The sequence below is a fragment of the Mobula birostris genome, chromosome 21 (genome assembly GCF_030028105.1).
Source record: "Mobula birostris isolate sMobBir1 chromosome 21, sMobBir1.hap1, whole genome shotgun sequence".
Classification (NCBI taxonomy): Eukaryota; Metazoa; Chordata; class Chondrichthyes; order Myliobatiformes; family Myliobatidae; genus Mobula; species Mobula birostris.
In genome coordinates this window covers 20,010,869-20,038,017 of record NC_092390.1, presented here as the reverse complement: position 1 = coordinate 20,038,017, position 27,149 = coordinate 20,010,869, and the positions used below count along the sequence as shown (strand labels likewise).

Genomic DNA, 27,149 nt, shown 5'->3' with positions numbered 1-27,149 from the left:
ATGGTGTGTTGCCAGGCCTCGCGATCGGAGGCTAGATTAGACCACTGGCGATGGTCAATGTGACAGGCACCAAGAGATTTCTTCAGAGAGTCCTTGTACCTCTTCTTCGGCTCCTCTCTGTCATGGTGGCCAGTGGAGAATTCACCATACAGCACAATCTTGGGCAGGTGATGATCCTCCATCCTGGAGACGCGCCCTGCCCAGCACAGCTGCATCTTCATCAGCATGGCCTCGATGCTGGTGACCTCTGCCTGTTCGAGAACTTTAATGTTGGTGACGAAATCACTCCAGTGGATGTTGAGGATGGTGCGGAGGCAGCGCTGGTGGAAACGCTCAAGGAGTCGTAGGTGGTGACGGTAGGTGACCCACGACTCGGGAGCCGTACAGGAGGGTGGTCAGTACAACGGCTCTGTACACACTGATCTTTGTGCCTTTCTTCAAATGCTTGTTGTTCCAGACTCTCTTGTACAGACTGCCGAATGCGCTGTTTGCCTTTGCCAGTCTGTTGTCAATCTCTTTGTCGATCTTGGCATCTGATGAGATGGTGCACCCCAGGTAGCTGAACTGGTGGACTGTCTTCAGCTCTACCTCACCGATGGTGATGCGGGGAGGGTGGTAATCTTCCTGAGGTGCAGGCTGATGGAGAACTTCTGTCTTCAAGCTGACTTCCGGTCTGAAGAGCTCAGCAGCCTCTGCGAAGCAGGATGTTATACGCTGCAGGGCTGTCAGCGTGTGGGCAACAAGGGCAGCACCATCAGCGAAGAGTAGCTCTTGGATGAGTTGCTCCAATGTCTTGGTGTGGGACCGTAGTCGCCTCAGGTTGAACAGGCTGCTATCAGTGCGGTATCGAATGTAGACACTATCCTCGTCATCAAGGTCTTCTGTGGCCCTTTCGAGCATCATGCTGAAGAAGATGAAGAGAGTCGGCGCGAGGACACAGCCTTGCTTTACTCCGTTGCCTATTGGGAAAGGTTCTGAGAGGTCGTCACCGTGTCTGACTTGGCCACTCTGATCTTCATGTAGCTGGATGACAATGCTGAGGAACTTTGGGGGGCATCCCAGTCGTTCCATGATTTGCCACAGACCTTCCCTGCTCACGGTGTCGAACACTTTGGTAAGATCGACAAACGTCACGTACAATCTCGTGTTCTGTTCCCTACGTTTCTCTTGGAGCTGCCTGAGAACAAATACCATGTCGATGGTGCTCCTGTTGGCTCTGAAGCCACACTGGCTCTCTGGGAGGTGTTCTTCTGCAATGATGGGCCGCAATCTGTTCAGGAGTACTCTTGCAAGGATCTTTCCTGCGATAGAGAGAAGAGTTATCCCCCGGTAGTTGGAGCAGCCATACTTTTCCCCCTTGTTCTTATACAGGGCAATGATGGCTGCATCACAGAGGTCCTGTGGTAGTTTACCTCGTTCCCAGCAGCAGACAAAGAACTCGTGGAGTTTGGTGTGTAATGCCAGGCCCCCATGCTTCCAAATCTCAGATGGGATTCCATCAACTCCTGCTGCCTTGCCACTCTTCAGCTGCTCTATGGCCTTGGCTGTCTCTTCTAGGGTTGGAAACTTGTCCAGTTCTGTTTTCTCTGGCTGTTGTGAGATGCAATGAATTGCTGAGTCTTGGACCATGCGGTTGGCGTGGAACAGAGTCTGGAAATGTTCCGACCACCGGTTCAGGATGGACGCCTTGTCTGTGAAGAGCACCTGACCACCTGTACTGTGTAAGGGACTCTGGACCTGGTGCAAAGGGCCGTACACCGTTCTCAGGGCCTGCCTGTACGCGGTCGGTGTCCCTCTGTCCCCTGACTGTACGCGGTCGGTATCCCCTCTGTCCCCTGCCTGTACGCGGTCGGTATCCCTCTGTCCCCTGCCTGTACGCGGTCGGTATCCCTTTGTCCCCTGCCTGTACATGTGCTTGATTAAATGCTGTGATTATAATCATTGCTACTGTACCTACTTCTACTTACCTGCCCTGTAGGACATTCCAGGCATTTACACCCTCTGTGTAAAAACACTTGCCTTGCACATCTTTTTAAAACTTCTCCACTCTTACCTCGCAGTTAGTGAAGTGCTTTACAGTGCCCGCGACCACCAGTCAGGATTCAGTTCCCACTGCTGCCTGTGAGGTGTTGGTATGTTCACCCTGTGGCTGCATGGGTTTCCTCCGGGTGCTCCGGTTTCTCCCCACATTCCAAAGATGTACGGTTAGGATAAACGAGTTGTGGGCATGCTATATTTTTGTCAGCAGCATGACAATACTTGTGGGCTGCCCAGCACAATTTTCCCTGATTTGATGCAAACGATGCATTTCATGGTACATTTCAATGTTGACAAATTAAGCTAATCTGATCTCTATTATCTGACATTTCTACCCGGGGAAATAGACTCTATCTACCCTATTTATGCCCCCCATTACTTCTACCAGGTTGTCTCTCTGCCTCTGACACACCAACAATCCAGTGGAGACATGGCAGCATACCGGTTAATGTAACGTTATCACAGCAATGACTCAGGTTCAATTCCTGCTGCTGTCTGTAAAGAGTTTGTACGTTCTCCCCGTGACCGCATGGGCTTTGTCCAGTTTCCTCCCACATTCTAGAGACATACAGGTTAGTCGGTTAATTAGCCACGTGGGTATACTTGAGCAGCACAGGTTCACTGGGCTGAAAGACCTATTATTAGGCTGTATCTCTTTTAAAAAAATGGAAAAAATAAAAACAATCCAAGCTTGTTCAAATTCTCTTTAAAGCTACTACTCTCTAATCCAGGCAATATCCTGGCAAACTTCTCTGCATCCTTGCTTCAGTGTCCACATCCTTGCTGTAGTGTGCAGCCAGAAATGCAGATAATACTCCAAATAGGGCCGAACCACAGTTTTATACAGCTGCAACATGACATCCCGACATTTATGGAGATTCTTAACCAATAAAAGCAAGCATGCTGTAGGTCTCCTCTATCACCCTATTCACATGTGCTGTCACTTTTAGAAAGCTAGTCAGAGAAACACCGCTCTAACACTACACTCTGTCTTTCGTGAGGAGGCCAATTTTGGATTCAAACTACCAACTCGCCATGGATCCCAAATGAATTGATCTCTAGGCCAGCCTACCATGTGATTCCTTGTCAAGTGTGTTAATAAAAGTCAGGTAGACTACATTCACTGCCCTACCTTCATTATCTTTGTCACTTCCACAAAAAACCTCAAAGTTATGAGTCAGGAACTCCCATGCACAAAGACTTGCTGACTTTCCCAACAAATAGGCAACAAAAAATTAGTAAACTGACAAAAGAAAACACCTGAATATATGTAACTAATATGACCTGTTGAGAGCAACTAAAAGTGTACATATTTTTCAAATGATATTTGAGCCGTTAGTCAAACCATACTCTCTCAGGATAAATTATAAACCTCACCTTAAATCGCTCAGTCAGTACAGCCTTGCGCATACACCGGATACCACTCACAACACTAGTCCCAGAGATAAGACGGTCAGGATTTACGATCATGTACCCAACATCTCTTCCTATCACCCAGGTGTCCAAGTGTTTCTCTCCTTCAAGATGAATTATGTCCCCAGCTTTGACTTCAGTGGTGTCCCTAAAATGAACACAGTTTCTCAGAAACACCTCAAAATCTATTATTAATGTTACAAGTAATTCAATGGAAAATCAAAACACCCTGAACTTTAAATTGTGAGAAACATTCTGAGCTGGGGAGGCTTAAACCAATTCGGCAGGGAGATGGGAACCAGAGTGTTAAGGCTAAGGATAGGGCTGTTTGTTTACAAAAAGAGGCTGTGTGTAATGAGACTGTAAAGAAGGCAAGGCAGATGATAGGGCAAAATGCAGTCAGTGGGATGAATTATGTGTAAAAGGGGGACGGATACAGAACTTTAGGTGTTATATTTGAAAGCACATGGCCTACAAAAAAAGGTACATGATCTTGAAGCACAGGCAGAGATTGACAGGTATGACATTGGCATCACCGAGTCATGGCTGAAAGAAGATTACAATTGACAGCTTAACATCAAAGGATACACATTGTATCAAGAAGACAGGCAGGTAGGCAGAGACAGTGGGATGGCACTGTCGGTAAAGAACAAAATCAAATCTTTGGAAAGATGTAGAATCCTTGTGGGTAGGGTTAAGAAACTGCAAGGGTAAAAAGACCCTGAGGTAAAGGCCTCTGAACAGTAACTAGGATGTGGGCTACAAATTACAACAGGAGATGGAAAGGGCAGGTTAAAAGAGCAATGTTACAATAGTCAGAGGATTTCAGCATTAAAGTGGAGTAAAGGGATGAGAGAGGAGCTGGCCGATGTTGAGCAGAAGGGGACACTAGCAGAAATAATAGCAGAGCATCAATGACTGGAGTTCCATCCCACAGAAGAAACATTCTAAAGGCATGATGATGCAACCATGGCTGACAAGGGAAGTCAAATCAACATAAAAGTAAAAAAGAGGACATGTAATAGAGCAGAAGTTAGTGGCAAGTTAGAGGATTGGGAAACTTTTAAAAGCCAACAGGAGACAAATGAAGTCAAAAGAAAGGAAAAGACAAAATATGAAGGTAAGCTAGCTGATAATACCAAAGAGAATACCAAAAGTTTTTTTTTCCAGACATATAAAAAGAAAAGGAGAGGCAAGAATAGATATTGGACTGCTAGAAAATGAAACTGGGGAGGTATTAATGGGGCCAAAGAAATGGTGGACAAACTGGATAAATATTTTGCATCAGTCTTCACCGTGAAAGACACCAGCAGTATGCCAGAAGTTTGAGAGCGTCAGGGGGCAGAAGTGAGTGTAGTTGCTATTACTAAGGAGAAGGTGCTTGGAAAGCCAAAAGGTCTGACGGTAGATAAGTTACCTGGAGCAGATGGACTACATCACAGAGTTCTGAAAGAGGTAGCTGAAGAGATTGTGGGGGCATTATTAATGATCTTTCAAGAATCAATTGATTCTGGCATGATTGCATAGAACTGGAAAACTGCAAATGTCACTCCACTCTTTAAGAAGGGAGTGAGGCAGAAGTAAGGAAATTGTAAGCCAGTTAGCCTAACTTGTAGTATTGTGAGCAGTTTTGGGCTCCTTATTTAAGAAATTATGTGCTGACCTAGGAGAGGATTCAGAGGAGGATCACGAGAATGATTCCAGGTATGAAAGGCTTATCGTAAGTTTCCTATGGTGGCAGAGTCTATGACCATAGGGGACAGCCTCAGAATAGAACGGTGATGATGAGGAATTTTACCAACTGAGGGTGGTAAATCTGAAGAATTTGATGCCAGAGGCAGCTGTAGAGGCTAGGCCATTGGGTGTATTTAAGGTAGAGATTGATAGGCTCTTGATTAGTCAGGGCATGAAAGGTTACAAAGAGAAGGCAAAAGAAAGAGGTTGCAAGGGAAATGGATCAAGCATGATGAAATAGAGGAGAAACTTGATGGGTCAAATGGTCTAATTCTGCTCCTACTGTATGTCTGATGGTCTAATTATGCTTATCCAGAGAGGTACAGGAGTGAACTTCCAACAGTCAAAGTACATTTATTATCAAAGTATATATACTATATACAACCTTGAGATTTGTCTCTTTATAAGCAGCCACCAAAAAAAATTCCAATAGGACCATTAAAATGTGTAAAAAAAAACAAGTCGTGCAAACAATAAAAGTAAGCAAGTAACATTCAGAACTAATGTTCACATAAGTGAGTTCACAATCACAAAGCCAGTCATCATTGCTGCTGGTCCAGGAACCCATTAGTAGCAGGTCACAGCCTCGGACGAGTAAACCGTGCCAAGCAGCAAGCTGAACACTGGCCCATGCCTCACCTCACTTTTATCTCTCTTTGCAGATGATGCCTCACTTTTGGTGGGCGACGACTGACGAAGAAAACAAAAGCAACATCCAGGTCTGTGGCACCAGGGTTCTGAGGCTCAGCAGGGAAAGTCTACAGCAATAGGAGACTCAGTGGTTAAGCTAGGAGATTCTGTGGTCACAAAAAAGGATTCTACGATGGTATGCTGCCTCCCTGATGCCAGGGCTGAGGATATTTCTGAACATCCTCAAGTGGGAGAGTAAGGAGCCAAGAAGTTATTATGCACTTTGGTACAAATGCCAGAAGTAGAAAAACTGTTGAGGTTCTACAGAGTGAATGTAGAGAGTTAGGAAAGAATAAAACTCAGGACTTTAGTGGTGATAATTTCTGCATTACCCCTGGAGCCACATATTAGTGATAGAATAAACAGGAGGACATGGAGGCTGAATGTGTGGCGGAACAATTGATGCACAAGGGCAGTGAGTCAGAGTTTTGGGCCACTGGGATCTCTTCTGGGACAGAGGCGACCTGTATAAGAAGAATGAGCTGCAGCTGAACTGGAGGAAGACCACTATCCTTGCAGGCAGATTTGCTAGCGCTGCTAGGAGGTTGAAACTGGATTTAAACTAGACCCACGAGAGGTGGGGATGGTTGGATCCAAAGCAGCAGATGGGAGACTGGAAATTAATATAGAATTCAACAACAGTAAGTTCTGTTTTCAAGACAAGCAGCAACACGGCAGGGAGCAAGGAAAGTCTCTTGGATTAAATTCCATTTATTTCAGTACAAGAGCCCTGACCTGCCAGGTGGATGAACTTGGGACATGGATAGCTACATGGGACTGGGATATGACTACAGAGGAAATTTCCGAGGATGTTGTTCAGAACTCAAGGCACTGGGTTATGAAGAGAGGTTGAGCAGGTTGGCACTTAAACAAGATCTAGAGGACTTAGCTTTAGGATGAAAATGGAGAGACTTTATAAGAATCTGTGAGCAAGATCTTCACCCAGGCAATTGTCTGTATACGGAATTACCTGCCGGAGGTGGTCAAACCAGATTCATTAACAATTAATAGACAGTTGGACAGGTACATGAATAGCAAACATTTGGAGGAATATAGGCCAAACATAAGGAGATGGAACCAGCTTAGATGGGAATCTTGGCTGGCATATACTAAAGATCCTGTTTCTATGCTGTATGACTCTATGATTCTAATGAGGCATCATGGTTGGCATAGACATGTGCCAAAGGGCCTGTTCCAGTGGTACATTGTTCAATGTTCTGTGTAAAACATGTACCAACAAACTGACCAGACAAAGTGCGAAGACTTCCATCACAGATAGCTTCCATGTTATGCAACTCATTTTAGCATGCATCGTTATAGCGATGTGTTCAAATTTTTCCAGCCTTTGAGACTTTTGAGTAACAACATCCTGTAAACTATAACGACTTGCCCAACTTTTGCCTCATTTATACTTCATCCATCAAGGTAACAGTACTATAGTTTATTTTATATCCTACAGAAATTAAAAACAAAACTGCAAACATCATGACAAGTTGTCCAGGATTCACTGATCCAACTGAACACTCTGGGTTCCTGATTACAACAATCTGACACACATTACAAACTCCCATAAGAGCAAGAGAAACAAAAAGGTGCAAAGCACTAAGTACAAGACCTGCTATGGCAGCATTTTTGGAAACACTTTGACATTGGGCATAGATTCTATTATTATACATACATGAGAGAAAAAAAGTTCTGCAAGTCCTTACCAATCATCCCTCAGAATACATCGCTCTGTGCTGTTGTTACTCAGGGTACCTGGCTGGTTCACTGTAATGGTCAAATGTTTTTCAGGATCTCCACAGGAATTAAGGACATCATTCACTGTCACAACTTGGAACCGACCCTTGTGAAAGCTTACACCATCATCTGAACACTTCTTACTAATGGAGAAAAGAAAAAGACAATGTAGAACTTTAATCACATTGATTAAAAAAAACAATCAATTCCAATCATAACAGCAGCATTAACAAAGAATAAAAAGATCCAAGTTTCAGTCTCAGAGTATGCTGAACAGGATACTTCTACAACTGCTGTGGGCTTAGATGTTAAGCTTCCTGCTCTAAATCAGTATGCAGTGACTCCTGATTGAAAAAAGTATACCTTTGGCCTGAGCTGCAACTTCCTGCCACTTCTCATGCTAAACAAAATTCACTCTGACCACATGCCAGAGGCTGAATACACTCCAAAGCAGAGGGAGAAAATACACTAATTTGACAGGCAGCTGAATGCAAAGCAACAAACACAAAATGCTTTAGGAAATCAGCAGGTGAGGCAGCATACATGGAAATTAATAAGCAATCTTTGTTCAGACCAAGACCCTTCTTCAGGACTGAAAGGAAGGAGGAAGATGCTGGAATAGAAAAGTGAGGGGAGGTGGAGGATAGCTAGAACGTGATAGGTGAAGTCAGATGGGTAGGAAAAGGGCTGGAGATGAAGGAAGCTAATAGGAGAGGATAGTGGATCACAGGAGGAGGGGAGCCAGGGAGAGGTGATAAGCAAGTGAGAAGTGATAAGAGACCAGAGTGGGGAACAGAAGAATAGGGAAGGAGGAGAGAAAAAATCTTGATGGGAAGAAGAAACTGATATTCATGCCATCCGGTTGGAGGCTACCAAGATGGAATATCAGGTGTTGCGCCTCCACTCTGAGTGTAGCCTCATTGTGCCACAAGAGGAGGCCATGGACCAACATGTCGGAACGGGAATGGGAATTGAATTAAAATGGTTGGCCATCAGGACATTTCATTTTAGCGGGTAGAAAAGAAGCGCTTGACAAAGTAGTTCTCCAATTTACAATGGTTCTCACTAATGTAGGAGAGGCCACATCAGGAGCACTGGACAAAACAGACAATCCCAGCAAGTTTGCAGGTGAAGTGAAGGGCCTTGGATGGAGGTGAGGGAGGAGGTGAATGGCAGGTGCATCACTTTGGCTGCTTGCCGGAAGGGAGATTAGTGGGGAGGGATGAATGGACAAGGGAACCACGGAGGGAACGATCCCAGTGGAAGGAGGAAAGTGAGGGGAGGTAAAGATATGTTTAGTAGTAGGATCTCTTTGGAGATGGCAGAAGTTGCAGAGAACGATGTGTTGGATGCAGAGACTCACAGAGTGGTAGGTAAGAACAAGAGGAACTCTATCACTGTTAAGATGGCAGGAAGATGGGGTGAGTGCAGACGCTCAGGAAATGGAGGAGACACGGGTGAGGGCAGCTTCAATAGTGGTGGACTGGAAACCCTGTTCTTTAAAGGAAATCATCTCTAATGCCTTGGAAAGGAAAGCCTCTTCCTGGAAACAGATGTGGCAAAGACGAAGGAACTGAGAAAAGGGAATAGCATTTTTACAGGAGACAGGGTGGGGAGAAGAATAGTCAAGATAACCATGGGAATCAGTAGGTTTATCAAAAATGTCCGTCAAAAGTTTGTCGCCAGAAACAGAGACAGATCAAGAAAGGGGAGGGAGGCATCAGAAGTGAACCAAGTGAACTTAAGGCCGGGGTTAGAGGCAAAGTTGATAAAATTGACAAGCTCAGCATGGGTGCATGAAGCAACACAAATCCAGTCGTCAATATAGTAGAGGAAGGGTTAGGGAGCATTGACCAGGGAAGGCTTGAAACATGGACTGCTCTACATAGCCAACAAAAAGGTAGGCATAGCTGGAGCCCATGACTACCCTTTGAGTCTGGAGAAAGTGGGAGGAGCTGAAGGAAAAACTGCTGAGGGTGAGGACTAGTTCTGCCAAACAGAGGAAGGTGGTGATGCAGGGGAAGTGATTGCCTCTTCTATTGAGAAAGAAACAGAGAGCTTTAAGGCTTTCTTGATGGGGGATAGAAGTGTATAGGGACAGGACATCCATGGTAAACATGAGGCAGCAGGGCCAGGGAATTGAAAGTTAGTGAGGAGATTGAGACCATGAGAAGCATCACAGATTTAGTTGGGAAGGGACTGAACCAAGGAGGATAGAATGGAAACGAGGTGCTCCATGATGACTGCGCAGCCTCAACCTATTTTGACCAATGATCTTAATGACATTGAAGTGCTCAAAAAATTTAAGGAAAAATATATACTGACATTCAAGTTATCTGTGTAGATTCCATACTGGAGAATTATTTAACTATGCATAACCTACATAAAAATATGCATTTATGCTTGGGCCAGTGATGGGTTTTCAAGTGGATAGCATGTACAGAACCTGATTCTGAGGGAGACCTGATAAAAGTTTATAAATTTAGGAGAGATAAAGACAGGGTTTAAGTATTTAGTACTCTTAGATAATTGTTGTCTGTAAAATTCATACTGACTCTTGAGCTCAATGCCTCAACTAATAAAGGTATTCAGGTAATAAAGGTTTACTGAGCAGACACTTTCAGGGAGCTATGGACTTGAACCATGCATTGACAAGGAGTTATGGACTTGGACACCAAGATTTCTCTATGCATTTACATTTACAGGTTCTGTTCCTCTACATTCGATCACCCAAGTGTAGCGCCTCACATGGCCTGATTAAACCTCAGCTGCCATTTCTAAGCCCATATCTACAACTGACCAATATCCTGGTGTATCCTTTAACAATTTTCTACACTGTCCACAACATCATTGACCTTTGTATTGCCTGTGAACAAACAGTATAGGTCATAGTACAGATCCCTGTAGAACAGTACCAGTTAAGGACCTCCAGCCATAGTAAGAGCCATTGACCATTACCCTCAGCATTAGCAAATGCTGAATCCAAATGACCTAGTCACTGTGGATCCCATGCATGTCACCCTCCAGCTGAGCTTGGCGTGAGGAAGTTTGTCGAATGCATTGCTAAAATCCACACAGACAACATCAACAGCTCTACTCAATTGTTAGTAAAATGTTACTTGCCCCACAAAAGCCCTGCTGACAGTATGTACCTAATGCTTTACTAAATTATTATAAATATCATCCCTATTAATCCTTTCCCATAGTGCTGCTAGAAAATTTGTGAACCCTGTAGAATTTTCTATTTTTCCATAAATATGACTTAAAATGTGATCAGATCTTCATATAAATCCTAAAACTAGATAAAGATAATCCAATTAAATAAGCAACACAAAAACATTATACTTGTTCATTTATTTATTGAGAAAAAAGATCCAATATTACATGAACAAACGTTTGTATTTGATGGGAAACATATGTGAACCTCTGGGGTAATGCCTTCTACAAAAGCCATTTGGAATCTGCTGTTCCAATCAATGAGATGAGATTGGAGCTGTGGGTTGTAGAGGTGCCCTGCTCTATTAAAAAAGACACAAAGTCAGGTTACAGACAGAGCCTGCTCCTCTCAAGAAAGATCTGTTTATAACCATATAACAATTACAGCACTGAAACAGGCCATCTCGGCCCTTCTAGTCCATGCTGAACTCTTACTCTCACCTAGTCCCACTGACCTGCACTCGGCCCATAACCCTCCATTCCTTTCCTGTCCATACATCTATACAACTTAACTTTAAACGACAACATCGAACTTGCCTCAACTACTTCTGCTGGAAGCTTGTTCCACACAGCTACCACTCTCTGAGTAAAGAAGTTCCCTCTCATGTTACCCCTAAACTTTTGCCCTTTAACTCTCAACTCGTGTCCTCTTGTTTGAATCTTCTCCACTCTCAATGGAAAAAGCCTATCCACGTCAACTCTATCAATCCCCCTCATAATTTTAAACACCTCTATCAAGTCCCCCCTCAACCTTCTACGCTCCAAAGAATAAAGACCTAACTTGTTCAACCTTTCTCTGTAACTTAGGAGATGAAACCCAGGCAACATTTTAGTAAACCTCCTCTGTACTCTCTCAATTTTATTGACATCGTTCCTATACTGTGCACCGCAACTCGATCACAATAACTTGTGAAAAATTGTAGAAACACGTGAAGCTGGAAAAAGCTACAAAAGCATTTCTGAAGACCTGAGTGCTCATCAGATCACTGTAAGAGATATTGTCCATAAACAGAGGAAACTCAGTACTGTTGCTACTCTCCCAAGGAGTGGGCATCCTGCAAAGATCACACCAAGAGCACAGCAGCAGGTGAAAAAGAACTCAAGGGTAACAGCAAAAAAAAACCTGCTGTAATCTCAGGAACTTGCTAAAGTCTCTGTTCATGTGTCCACTATAAGAAAAACACTGAACAAGAATGGTGTTCGCGGAAGACACCACTGCTCTCCAAAAAAAAAAACATTGCTGCATGGCTCAAATTTGCAAACGACCACCTGGATGTTCTACAATGCTTCTGGAACATTGTTCGGTGGACAGATGAGACAAAAGATGAACTTTTTGGCAGTAATGCACATTGCTATGTTTGGAGGAAAAAGGGCACTGCACACCAAAACCTCATCCCAACTGTGAAACTTGGTGGAAGGAACATCATGGTTTGGGGCTGCTATGCCAAATTGTATCAAGATATTTGACAGGAGAATGTCAGAGTAACAGTCCGTCAACTGAAGCTCAATAGAAGTTGGATAATGCAACAAGAAAATGATCTGAAAGACAAGACTAAAACAACAACAGAATGGTTTAAAAAGAAGAAAATTCATGTTTTGGAATGGCTGAGTCAAAGTCCTGAACTTAATCCTATAGCAATGTTGTGGAAGGATCTGAAGCAAGCAGTTCATGCAAGGAAGCCCAGCAACAACTCAGAGTTGAAGCAGTTTTGTGAGGAGGAATTACCTAAAATTCCTCCAAGCCAATGTGCAGGACTTAGCAACAGTTACCAGAAACTGGTTGAAGTTATTGCTGTACAAGGGGGTCACATCAGTTACTGAAAGCAAAGGTTCACATACCTTTTCCAACAAATACATGTAATATTGGTTCATTTTTCTCAATAAATAAATGAACAAAGTTAATTTTTTGTGTTGTTTATTTAATTGGGTTCTCTTTATCTGGTTTTAGAACTTGCATGAAGATCTGATCACACTTTAGGTCATATTTATGGAGAAATAGACAAAATTCTACACGGTTCACAATCTTTCTAGGGTACATAATACAGTGGCATGCAAATGTTTGGGCACCCCAGTCAAAATTTCTGTTACTGTGAATAGCTAAGCGAGTAAAAGATGACCTGATTTCCAAAAGGCATAAAGTTAAAGATGACACACTTCTTTAACATTTTAAGCAAGATTACTTTTTTATTTCCATCTTTTACAGTTTCAAAATAACAAAAAAGGAAAAGGGCCTGAAGCAAAAGTTTGGGCACCCTGCATGGTCAGTACTTAGTAACACCCCCTTTGGCAAGTATCACAGCTTGTAAACGCTTTCTGGAGCCAGGTAAGAGTCTTTCAATTCTTGTTTGGGGGATTTTCGCCCATTCTTCCTTAAAAAAGGCTTCTAGTTCTGTGAGATTCTTGGGCCGTCTTGCATGCACTGCTCTTTTGAGGTCTATCCTCAGATTTTCGATGATGTTTAGGTCGGGGGACTGTGAGAGCCATGGCAAAACCTTCAGCTTGCGTCTCTTGAGGTAGTCCATTGTGGATTTTGAGGTGTGTTTAGGATCATTATCCTGTTATAGAAACCATCCTCTTTTCATCTTCAGCTTTTTTTTTCACAGACGGTGTGATGTTTGCTTCCAGAATTTGCTGGTATTTAATTGAATTCATTCTTCCCTCTACCAATGAAACATTCCCTGTGCCACTGGCTGCAACACAAGCCCAAAGCATGATCAATCCACCCCCGTGCTTAACAGTTGGAGAGGTGTTCTTTTCATAAAATTCTGCACCTTTTTTTCTCCAAACATATCTTTGCTGATTGCGGCCAAAAAGTTCTATTTTAACTTCATCAGTCCACAGGACTTGGTTCCAAAATGCATCAGGCTTGTTTAGATGTTACTTTGCAAACTTCTGACACTGAATTTTGTGGTGAGGACGCAGGAAAGGTTTTCTTCTGATGACTCTTCCATGAAGGTCAAATTTGCGCAGGTGTTGCTGCACAGTAGAACAGTGCACCACCGCTCCAGAGTCTGCTAAATCTTTCTGAAGGTCTCTTGCAGTCAAACAGGGGTTTTGATTTGCCTTTCTGGCAATCCTACGAGCAGTTCTCTCAGAAAGTTTTCTTGGTCTTCCAGACCTCAACGTGACCTCCACCATTCCTGTTAACTGCCATTTCTTAATTACATTACGAACTGAGGAAATGCCTACCTGAAAATGCTTTGCTATCTTCTTATAGCCTACTCCTGCTTTGTGGGTATCACTTATTTTAATTTTCAGAGTGCTAGGCAGCTGCTTAGAGGAGCCCATGGCTGCTGATTGATGGAACAAGGTTTGAGGAGTCAGGGTATTTATAAAGCTTTGAAATTTGCATTACCTGGCCTTTCCTAACGATGACTGTGAACAAGCCATAGCCCTAACAAGCTAATTAAGGTCTGAGGCCTTGGTAAAAGTTATCTGAGAGCTCAAATCTTTTGGTGTGCCCAAACTTTTGCATGGTGCTCCTTTCCTTTTTTTCACTCTAAAATTGTACAAAACAAAAATAATACACTAATCTTGATTAAAATGTTGAAAAGAATGTTTCATCTTTAACTTTATGACTTTTGGAGATCAGTTCATCTTCTACTCATTTAACTATTCACAGTAACAGAAATTTTACCATATAACCATAACAGCACGGAAACAGGCCATCTCGGCCCTTCCAGTCCGTGCCGAACTCTTACTCTCACCTAGTCCCACTGGCCTGCACTCAGCCCATAACCCTCCATTCCTTTCCTGTCCATATAGCTATCCAATTTAACTTTAAATGACAACATCGAACTTGCCTCAACTACTTCTGGAAGCTTGTTCCACACAGCTACCACTCTCTGAGTAAAGAAGTTCCCCCTCATGTTACCCCTAAACTTTTGCCCTTTAACTCTCAACTCATGTCCTCTTGTTTGAATCTTCTCCACTCTCAACGGAAAAAGCCTATCCACGTCAACTCTATCAATGTCCCTCATAATTTTAAACACCTCTATCAAGTCCCCCCTCAACCTTCTACGCTCCAAAGAATAAAGACCTAACTTGTTCAACCTTTCTCTGTAACTTAGGAGATGAAACCCAGGTAACATTCTAGTAAATCTTCTATGTACTCTCTCAATTTTGACCAGGGGTGCCCAAACTTTTGCATGCCACTGTATATTCCTTAATGGTGACATGAGACTCATCAATCTATAGTTTCCAGGAATAACCTTATACTATCCTTATCTCCCTGCTTGAACATCCTGATTCCATTCTTGAAATTACACAAATAACTGTACACTGCAAAATCAAGAGCTAATTTGTACCTTAGGCAGCTCATCTTTGCTGCTCTGTCGAAACTTTGTAGCTTGATCCCCATCTTTGTTTCTTGTGAGTTGCCTGATAATGTAACTTCTGCAAACCGGGTTTTGTTTAATATATTGGAATGTAGTTCATGCTGATATGTCTCTGTCTCCAAAACTGTGACAGCCTTTCCTTTGTTGCCCGTATAATCAGTCTGTGTCTCTTCACAGTTTTTATGTTTTGAATTTATGCAGTGAGGTACAGTATCCCCTTTGCACAGTTCCCATTGATGTTCTGCAGGTATGTCAGGAGTTTTCAGGAGATCCAGCTTTGAGGGCGTTTGCAGTGTCTGTAGCCGAGCTTTATCCATTGGCATTGTAGACTGAATCCATTCACCCTCCCTTTTACTGCAGCCATCATATTGTGTTTTTGTTACTCGAGTCAATGCAGAATCACAACTTTTATTCTGTATATTTGTATATTGTTTTGTATCTAATCTCAGAAAAAGATTTGTATGTGTGGGTAATTGTAGGTTCCCCATCTTATTCTTTCTAATCGAACAAAACTTTGCATCTTTCTGTACAGTAGCTGGAGATGGGAACACCTTCGAAGTACTATTTACACACTGTCTTGTCTTCATACTTTTCAGCTTCCCATTCTCAACTCTCTTCACAGGGCTGCATAGCCGAGACCCAGAAGCAGTCTGCTTAATAGCCATCAGACACTCTTCTAGAAGAATATCAGAGGAAGCCTCTGTGTCTTGGGATGCGGTATCACCTTTCTCTTTAACCAGGGTTCCTTTCCATTTCTTTGACCTCAGTGCCCCATCGGGACTAGTAAATCTTTTCCCAGGCAGCTTAACGGAACGGAGTGTCTCACAATCTTTCAATAGACTTCGCCTCTTTTTGTTCTCAGTAAACCTATATTGTGGAACCGGTATCTCATTTTCTTTATCTGAGCAGCTGAAAAAATGCTGAGATTCAGCTATTATATTTTCCTTTGATTGGTTAAAACTATAACGGCGGACTGGTATCATAGTGGGTATTGCAATCTCATTCATTTGTGTTTCAGGAACAGTAAAAATTTCTACATTATTCACTGGACATTCAGGGACCGCTTCACTGACATCGGGAGTGTCTGGAATACTTGATTTCACAAAATTCTCTTCATTGCTGCTTAAGTCCATGGGGAAAGTTTTTATCCCTTTTGTTTCATCAATTCCATGTCCAAATGCAATTTCCTCAAAGTGTTTCTTTTCCACTAACGATGACTGTATCAAGGAAGGAAATAAAAATGTATTAATATGTCAGATAGGCTTACTGCTGCTCTGAAGAGAAAATGATGTTCCATAAACCAACTACAGGTTCCCCCCAGATTACTAATAACCAACATGGACATTCCTTGCATATGAACAAGTGCTTGGGAGACTGATAAAATGGATGGGAATGGATTTGCCGACAGTTGTGGTGTTGCAGGAATCTTTTGCTAGTTGGGAACAGGGCACCTCCATGTGACTTCTCTTCCAGATGACAGCAGAGCTGGGAGCACTGAGCAGACTCATTCACTCACTTACTGAACCAGCAAGGCCATTTGGGGGACACCTCCCTCTCCCTTATTAGGGAGAGAGAGAACCTGTGGTTTGTCGAATGCCAGATGAAATGCGATAGTCTTTGGGGTAACTGTATCTTTGCTATTGCCTAGCTCACGCTTGTGCTCAGTAGGCAGTGTGCTTTTTTTTGCCGGGGGGAGGGGGCATCACTGCCTTGCTGCCGTTTACGCGCAGGAGGGAGGGGGGAGCTGGGGGGGACTTTGGGGTTCTCACATTTAACTGTTGTTCATTCTTTGGGGCACTTCTCTGTTTCTGTGGATGTTTGCAAGAAAAAGCATTTCAGGATGTACGTATACTGTTTACATTTCTCTGATATTAAATTGGACTTTTGAACCTTTGAACTTCTCATGCCTGCTCATTCTCCCATCACATCTATTTCTGTGATTCTCTCCCACACAATTGTTCCTGTTTAATGCCAAACTAAAATGGATCTCAAAACAGTACTCTGCTATAACTCTGGTAACTTAGTCAATGAAGAGAGGGAAGAGCAATGGTCAGCAAACATTGTAGATTGAATAGTCTGGTAGAAGGACAGTGCAGGGGAAGGGCATCAGCAGAGAAGGCAAAATGTATGAGGGTCAAAATGAGGCATTTTTGGGCAGTATATGGTTTTGAAGTACAGTGGATTCTGGTTAACCTTAACTGGGACACATGTGAACCAGTACCTTTTGGCCCAATTAAGTGGCTATCCAGTTAACTGAAGCTTCAAGGAAATAGTTAAAAACGCATTAAAAAAAAGGCAAACTACTGTTTAACTGAGTAGCAAATTATGTACTTAAATGAAATACAGAACAAATTAGAACACTAACTAAAGTATTCTAAAACTGTAGTTCCTAATAGTTATCAATGAAGGAATTCATCCTGGGTACGCTACCATGTTCTTTTGATTGAATATAAATGAACAAAATCAGCACAATCACCTCGTGCAGATAATGGACTGCCTTCATGCAATGCTTTCGATGACTGCATCTTTCAGATCTTCATTTTCATTGGAATATTCAATGATTGCCAATACCTGCAAATTCTTTGTAGTTCCTAACTTGCTGAATGAGTGAAATAATCACTAGTAGTGGGCACCACAGTGGTGTAGCAGTTAGCACGATGTATTTACCACTCGGGGCAACAGAGTTTGGAATTCAATTCCAATGTCATCTGTAAGGAGTTTGTACATCCTCACCATCAAATGCATGGGTTTTCTCTGGGTGCTCTGGTTTCATCCCACAATCCAGACACATGCTGGTTAGTAAGTTAACTGATCATGGTAAATTGCCTTATAATTAGGCTAGAGAGTGGGGAGGCGATCCTGCGCAGCACAGCTCAGATGGCCAGAAGGGCCTATTCCGTGCTGTGCCTCAATAAATAAAATAATTTCGTTTTCACTCCCAACTGTTCCTGGCATCTCCAAGCCTGAATACTTGAAACTTCAAAGAGCAAAACAGTTCTGACTTGTCTTACTACTTATTTCTTGCCAACTATCACTGATTTTGAACACACACACAGCTGACGCTATTTAAAAACTGTTCACTCTAAGCACTGTGTACTGCTTAATGGCAAAGCAAGGGCACACAACTGATGCTAGCTGGAAACTTCGGCAACAGTGTTCTGTCCCAATTAAGCAGCATAGTGCACCAAATAAACAAAGGGAATCCTGGCCATCTTCTCAATTAGTTTTTGTTCTTTAAGAGATGTCCCAAACAAGCAGCTGCCTCAGTTAACTGGAATCCATTGTATATGGTGGTCTGACAGTGGAAGCACAATACAATGTGATGGGGAAAGCAGTCCATGGAGATTCAAAAGTAAAGCAAATGAATGACATGATAATTGCTGAGATGATAATGGGGCAGGCTGGTGCAAAAGGACACTCTCTGGGATCCAATGGGATGTTGTGTCTGGAAAGGAGCTGATGGATTTGTCTGGGTTTGGAGACAATAGACACTAGCAGATCCTCAGCAGTCCCGTTCTGCTTGGTCTGTCTCCACATGAAGATGCCACAGACAGAACTCAGAGAATGAGACTCCCGTGGCTATCTTACTCTCTTGGCTGGAACTCATGGAAGGAAAGCCATGCAATTTGGCTGAGAGGGTGTTATATTTGAGGATAAGAGACTGCCCTTTGTCTGAGAGTCCAGGATTGAGGGAATTTATGGAATTCAATGAGGGAAGGATAAGATGACCCATAGAAAGGGACAGATTGTTAACTTTCCCTGGACTAGAGAAATACATGACATGCAGTCTGAGGGTGACAGCCAACACAAGGAAACAGGTTGGTGGCCAGTTTGGTTCCAGTATCCACATCAGACTTTGGGAATCGATGTTCAAGAGTCTCTGAGTGCTAATGAGGAGGGGAGAGAGAGAGACAGCTCTGGCATCAAAGTGATAGTGTTGGGGGAGGGGGGGGGAGGTGGTTGCTGCACACAATATTTATGAAAGGGTAGTATTTGGGTTACAACATCCAAGGACAGCAATGACATTTCCTGCGAGCAGTTTTGGAGGTGCCATGATAAATAAAGATGGATGCACATTTTAGACATTTCCTGCTTCTGAGAAGTGGCAGTGTTTGGATGTCCTGGTTACCCGTGGACTCGCGGCGATCCATTAAAGAGTGGTGTACATAGATGCTTTTGGGTGTGTTGTGGCGTGGGGCAGTATTTGGGAGACTGGCCTTTCAGAGATGGTAAAGGACACATTCCGAAGTGCAATGGGGTGTTGTATATGGAACTCCAGGGACAGTAATAAATACTTTCAGTGTGAGGATCTATTAATTCTGTGAGCATGAGCAATTTTAGAAGTTATATGTGGTTCAGTAAGTAAAGCTGAGCAGCAGTTAGAAACCCTGTGGATTAAAAAGCAGTAGGTGGAAATCTGATGGGAGACAGGTGCAGAATTTGACGAGTCTGTGGGGCTACTTTGTGGGACTGAGTGACAGGATTCCGATCCCGTAGAAAGTAGTTCAAGAGTGTATAGGGTTTGAGCATGTGTCTGCCATGTGCTCAGGTTGAAGATGGTAGAGGGACAAACATGGTGGGCAATTGGTGGCCAGGTGGGAGGTGGGAAGTGTCCGGGGTGCAGTGAAGAGGTGCAGAGTTTGTAAGGCAGGGAAGTGCAGAGCTGCTGAAACTCAGTATTATTTAGGGATCTGGTGCAAATTGAAGAGGGTGTTTCACGAAGTGATAAACTGGGAGCGGGGCAGCGCTGGCTCGCAATGGCGGGGACCCCCCCCCATACTGTGGAGACAGCGTTTGTAAGTGGGGGGGGGGAAGAGGGCAATGTAAGTGAAGGGGATTGTAGTTGTGTGGCAGAGACAGAACAGTAACGCCTGCATGAAGAGCAATGCTTTGTAGTCGGCTGGGCGAATACTCGCAATCACAATTGCAGAAAGAAAGCGGTACTCACGGCCATAAAAAGCGGCTTCTTCTTCCACATGGCGCCAACCATCAACGGCACCGTCCGCCAACGGCCGCCGGCTCCGCCTACCTCTGACGTCACCCTCCGGGCGGCGAGACGGCTCCGCCTACCTCTGGCGTCACCCTCCGGGCGCCGAGACGGCTCCGCCTACCTCTGACGTCACCCTCCGGGCGGCAGGCCGGGGATGGTTTTATCCACCTTCGAATTTCCTGTGACTCCAAAAGAATTTGCTGTTGTTATGGATGCAATGAATTCCCTCTGATGTAATTATGTTGTTTAGAAATACATCGTATTCGGAAGTTGAATGACCCAGCTTGGATCCATCCAGTACAGCTGTAGGAAAGATTTGTTTTCCTCCGTTTTTAAAAAAAGTAATAGAGGTATTAGGTTTGTTTCAAAAAGACATTACTGCTATTCCTACGGCTGTTAGTTTTTGGAACAGTCGCTTGCGGAATCTGAGGTGGAGGAGTATTTGGGGCTTATTTAATTTTTTTTATTGAGGAATAAAATTAAAGGAATTTCTTTTAAAATTATACATAGATATTATCCAACCAATGTTTATTTGACAAGGTTTAATTCTGATATTGAAACTAATTGTTCTTTTTGTGGTTTATATCCAGAGGAATTATTTCATCTGTTTTGGGATTGTGAATATGTTAAAACCTTCTGGGTCGATGTTTGTCAATTTATAGATCAATATGTTAATCTGGATTTTACTTTTTGTTTTGAAAATGTTTTATTTGGGTTTACTAATAATACCAAATTTCATAGGGATCATTTCTTTATCATAAATCAAAGGTTATGGGGATAAGGCAGGAACTGGATACGGATAGTGGATGATCAGCCATGATCACAGTGAATGGCGGTGCTGGCTCGAAGGGCTGAATGGCCTACTCCTGCACCTATTGTCTATTGTAAATCTTTTGTTAATTTACAGTAAATTTTATATCCATAAATGCAAATACAGCAATAAGAAACCTTCATTTACATTTTTTACGTTAGACTTCAAACTATACATTAATACTCTGAAAACTTCCCATAACCAGAAAGCTGTAAAGACTGTACAAATTTGTCAACGTTTCGGGTTATTTCTGTAAATGTTTTTGTTTTGTGACTCCCTTTAGATTATAGTTCCTTCTGTCCAGCAGTATTTAGAGTGGATTATCATTTTTGTTTGTATATTTAAAGTTAATAGTTATATATTTGTTGCCGCTTATGTGTGATTCCCTGGCTTTGTTAGCATAAGTTCAATGTTTTTGTTTGTGTTTAATAAAAATTAATAAATATTTTTTAAAAGGCGGGCCCCGAACCCCGGGCCCGTCCCGGCGGCTAGAAGCAGCGCCAATATATCCTTATATATTTATTTTTGTAATTCCGTGCCTTTGCACTCCGCTGCTGCCGCTAAACAATAAATTTTTTGTCATATAAATCAGTGCTAATAAACCTAATTCTGAGTCGTAGCGTCATACAATACAAAGCACGTCCGTGCCGTGGCTAACGTGCACCTGTTCATACTAATCCCATTAACTCGGTCCCTAGTCTTTTATTATGCCTTGGCGATTACAGTGCTGTCCGCTCTGTCATTATGACAGGATGCTGTTCTTCACAGGATCTGTTCATAATCTGAATCGTTCCTAAAACGGAAAATTACAAGAAAGGACCTATTTTCAGGAACGCGACGGGCCAAGTAACTGAGGAAGCGGTTGTGGAGCACTTTCGATACAGTGACCACAATTCTCTTAGTTTTAAAATAGTTTTGGAAAAAGACAGAAGAACATAGGTTAAAGCCCTGAACTGGTGCAGGACCAGCTTTGACTTCGAGGGCATTAGATGTGATCCAGCTGATATTGACTGGGTTACTATTTGAAGGCAAAGAAACAGTTGGCAATTGTTTTTTTTAAAAAGTCATATCATAACAAGAGGGGCAGGATGTTCTTGGAATGGTGAAGGATAGACATGTCAAGTTCGGGGAACCTTGCTGACCTGAGAAATTGAGGTTCTGGGAAGGAAAGAGAAGGAAGCATGCTTCATAGGCAGCTGGGTGCAAATGAATTCCTCAACAAATATGAAAAGTTCAAGACTAGGCATAACAGGGGAACCAGAAGGGCATAAAGAGGGCATGAGATGGATCTGACAGGCAAGATGATGATAAATCCCAAGGGATTCTCACCATATGGACATGGTGTAGGTAGGAGGGATTAGAACTTACATATTAAGTTTACATATTAACTGTAAAAGTGTGACAAGTTTGAGACTTAGGTCCTCTTAAAGATCATCAAGATCACCTATGTGTGGAGCCATGCCACAGGGTATAGCTGAGATTTTTAATGTCTATTTCTACTTGCTGTTTACAAAGGAGAATTTCATGGATGATGAAAAATTGGGAGTAATAAGTGGTAAGGCCCTATGCATATGATCCAAGATGAAGGTCGGACTTGCAGCCTTGTAGTGCTTTGAGGTGGGCAAATCCCCAGTGCCTAACCAAGTGCACCACTGGACGTTATGCAAGGCTAATAAAGAAACTGAGGAGGCCCTTGTAGAGATACTTGCTTAGTCCTTAGCCACTGACAAAATTCCAGAAGACTGACAAGTGGCTAATATTTTCCATCGTTTAAAGAATGGTAGCAAGGACAGGCTGGGTACTTGCAGGCTAGTGAGCCTGACTTCATTTGCAGGAAAGTTACCGGAGGGAATTCTGAGGAATAAGATCTACCATCAAAGTCAAGGCCTGATCAGGAGTAGTCAGCATGGTTTTGTACATGGGAGATATGCCTGACAAACCCTTGGGAGTTTTTTGAAGAGGTGACGCGGGGGAGAGCTGAAGGCAGGGCAGTGGATATTGCTTATATGGGCCCCCGACAAGGTCCCGCATGGCATACTGAACTGGAAGGTCAGATCACATGGGATTCAGGGCAGCTGCCAAGGTGGATTCAGAATTGGCTCAATGACAGGAAGCAGATGGTGATGTTACCGTTAGACAATCCATTGATGCACTTGGAGTATCTGTACAGTTTTGGTCATCATCTCTATATGAAGGATATTCTCAAGCTGGGGAAGATGCTGAAGAGATTTATGAGGGTGCTGCCTGGGTTATAGGGGAAGGTTGCCCACATTAGATTTTTGCTCCGTGAAGTGCAGGAGAAAGAGCAGTATGGATTAGGAAGACAGTAGTAGTCTTTTGCCTAGAGCTGGGGTGTCCAAAACTAAAGGATGCAAATACAAGATGAGAGAGAGAGAGGGCGGAGAGGTCACCCCTTACAGAGAGGATAGTGAGTACCTGGAATGGGCTGCCAGGGAAAGTGGTCAAAGCAGGTTCATTTGCAACATTTAGGAGGCATTTGATAGGTACATAGAGGAAAGCAGCTTGTGGGGTAATGGGCCAGTCCGGAGAAAACAATGTATATTCTGTAATCCAGACAACATCCTGGTGACCCTCTTCTGCACCCTCTCCAAATCCAATTCTTTCAGTAATGCAGCAACCAGAACTACACACAATACTCCAGATGTGACCTAACAAACATTTTATATAGCTGCAATATGATTTCCCAACTTTCGTATTCAATGCCCTGATCTCTGAAGTATGCTATCCATTACCTTTATCACCCTATTTATTTGTGTTATCACTTTCAGGGAGCTATGGACTGGCACACCAAGATTCTTTCTATACATCAGTGCTCCTAAGGGTTTTTCCATTTACTATATATGCACTTATATTATATTTGACAACTCCCTCCCCCCAAAGTACAACACCTCATATTTGTCCACATTAACCTCCAATTGCCACTTCTTTGCCCATAGATCCAACTGCTCCACATCCTGCTAAATCCTTTGACAACTTTAAACACTATCCATAATTGCCAATTTTTGTGTTGGTCTGCAAACTGACCCACCTACACTTTCATCTAGACCATGTATATATCTCACAAACAGCGGGGGTCCCAGCACAGATTCTTGTGAAACATCGCTGATGACAGACCTCCAGACAGAATAACACCCATTTACATATTACCACCTTCTGTCTTCGTTAGCCAAGCCAACTTTCAATTCAGTCTAACAAGTATCCACAGATCTTGTGTCATTTAAACTTTTAGATCAACCTACCAAATTAGACCTGCAGTAATGGGACAGAATGGCTTAAAATACTCTTCAAATGAGGCCATTTAGGTAGAACTTTGGAACAAATCAGAAACAATCCCTTTGCTTGGGATACTTTACAGGCCTGCTAACAGTCAGCACAAAATACAAGAACATCTATGCAGACATATACAGTCTGACCCTATGACTTCCCTTCTTTCTTTATCTATCTATCTATTTGCCTATCTGTTTGTTTATTTATTTATTTATTAGGATACAGTGCGGAATAGGCTACGCCACCCAGCAATTCCTCAATTTGATCCTATTGTTGTGATCTGATAGCACTAGCATAGCCTCAATTGAAGTATTGTGAGCAATTTTGGAACCCTTATGTAAAAATGATGTGCTGCCATTGGAGAGAGTTCAGAGATGGTTCACAAGAATGATCCTGGGAATTATAGGGTTAACATATGAGGAGCATTTGATGGCTGTGGGCCTATACTCGCTGGAATTCAGAAGAATGAGAGGGATCTCATTGAAACCTATCAAATATTAAAAGGCTTATTTAGAGTGGACAAAGATGAGGAGTAACTTCATTAGAAAGAGGGTGGTGCATCTGTGGAATTCATTGCCACAGACACCTGTGGAAGCCAAGTCATTGGGTATATTTAAAGTGGAGGTTGATAGGGTCTTGATTAGTAAGGGGTCAAATGTTATGGGGAGAAGGCAGGAGAATGCAGTTGAGAGGGATAAAAAAATCAGCAACGATGGAATGGTGGAGCAGACTCTTTCCTCTATTCTCTCTGCGTGGTTGTCTAGAATATTCAAAGAAGCAATCAGTTTAGGTAAATTACCACAATCGTTTTATGAAGCCTCTATTTCCTTAATTCTTAAAAAGAATAAAGATCCTACTGATTGTGCATCATACAGACCGATATCTCTTTTGAATGTAGATTCAAAACTTTTTTTCAAAAATTTTAGCAACTAAGTTAGAGAAGGTATTACCTCAAATTATATCTATGGACCAAACTGGATTTATTAAAAATCGTTATTCATCCTTTAATATTAGGAGGTTAATGAATATTGTTTATACTCCTTCACTTATTACCCCGGAATGTATTATCTCATTAGATGCTGAGAAAGCCTTTAACAGAGTTGAATGGCCTTATTTATTTAGTGCGCTTCAGAAATTTAATTTTAGTTTGACATTTATATCTTGGATTAAATTGTTATATTATTCCCCGGTAGCTTCAGTTTGTACTAATAATCAAAGATCTCCCTTTTTTCATCTTTTTTGTGGTACTAGGCAAGGATGCCCTCTTAGTCCTTTACTATTTAATATCGCCCTTGAACCTTTAGCAATTGCTATCCGTGACTCGCCCAATATTTTTGGTATTACCCGCAGAAACGAAATACATAAATTATCACTATGTGCAGATGGTTTGTTATTATATATCTCTAATCCGGAGAAGTCAATTCCTGCTATTCTAGCTTTGTTGGTTCAATTCAGTAATTTTTCTGGCTACAAATTGAATCTTAATAAGAGTGAATTATTTTGCCTAAATAAGCAGGTACCTATTTATGGATGTTTACCATTTAAATTGGTTACTGACTCATTTATATATTTAGGGATAATAATTACGAAAAAGTATAAAGACTTATTTAAAGCTAAATTTTTAACTTTAATTGATCAGATTAAACTTTTGTTTACTAAATGGTCACCAATTTCTTTGTCTTTGATTGGTCGGATTAATGCTATTAAGATGATTATTTTGCCTAAATTTCTATATGTATTTCAATCGGTTCCAATTTTTATCCCAAAATCTTTTTTCGATAATGTTGATTCAAAAATTAGAAGTGTGGTTTATGACCCTTCCATTAAATTTGAAAAAACTTGGAGGCCATTTATTCAGCATTTTCATATGATGTAATTTGACCATTTCCAAACTTATTTTACTTCTCTGTAGTGTTGGTTGAGAGGAATGGAGTCGTCGACACTAGGGTTTTCTTCTCTTCCACTTTTACGTTGTTAGAATTGCCCAAGTCTTTTTAGTTTAGTTGACTAATTCTGTTTAGTTTAGTTTTTTTTTGGGTGGAGTTTGCTTTTTTTTTTCTATTTTTTTTTCATGATTTTTCTCCAGTTTTTTTTGTCCTGTATTATTCATTGTTATCCTACATGTTTGGGAGTTCTGTCAATTTATACTATTTGGTTTTATAATTACTCATTTTAAGAATAACAATGTATTTCCAACAATTTTGTATTATTGCTGTTATGTTTATATTTTATGAAACTAATAAAAAGATTGAAAAAGAAAAGAATGGTGGAGCAGACTCGATGGGCCAGTTGGCCTAATTCTGCTCCTATGTCTTATGGCGTAGAATAGAGTGGTGATGCTTCAACTTTACCAAAACATTGTTTAGGCTATACCTAGAATAAGATGATGACACTGGTGCCAAGCTGTATGGGTCCTAATGCCCTTCCCTTGGACAACATTGGTGGCGTGGAGAGGGGAGATGTGCAGCATGGGCAACTGCCGGTCTTCCATACAACCTTGCCCAGGCCTGCGCCCTGGAGAGTGAAGACTTTCCAGGGGCAGATCCATGGTCTCGCAAGACTAACGGATGCCTTTACTTTAGAATAAGATGTGCAGTTATGGTCACTACACTATAAAAGGATATGAATACTGCAGACCAGATTCACCAGAGTATTACCTGGAAGGTGAGATTCAGTTCATGAAGAGAATCTGGATAAGCTGCATTTATTTTCCTTGTAGTGAAGCAAGCTCTGATATGCTTTTATGGAAATATTCCTTATCCCATGGAATGTGTTGTATTCACTCTATTGCCCTAATATCTGTTCTATTGTTTTCCTTGATTAGTGTGCAGAATTCTAAACAATACAGATATTCCAAATGAGGTCCAGAAGTCCACTGCAATTGAAAAATAGC

General features: G+C 42.1%; 1 protein-coding gene across 1 annotated transcript in view; it reads right to left on the bottom strand.

Annotated features, from left to right (window-relative positions):
- dna2 (DNA replication helicase/nuclease 2) overlaps window positions 1-20,196 on the bottom strand; it is a 76,328-nt gene extending 56,132 nt beyond the window's left edge. The window contains exons 1-4 of the mRNA XM_072239120.1: window positions 20,116-20,196; window positions 15,138-16,384; window positions 7,584-7,757; window positions 3,415-3,598 (exon numbers count right to left, since the gene is read on the bottom strand). Coding sequence (XP_072095221.1) covers window positions 3,415-3,598; window positions 7,584-7,757; window positions 15,138-16,384; window positions 20,116-20,157 — 1,647 coding nt within the window. The 5' untranslated portion in view covers window positions 20,158-20,196. The remainder of the gene's footprint in view (window positions 1-3,414; window positions 3,599-7,583; window positions 7,758-15,137; window positions 16,385-20,115) is intronic.
- Between the last annotated feature and the right edge of the window lie 6,953 nt (window positions 20,197-27,149).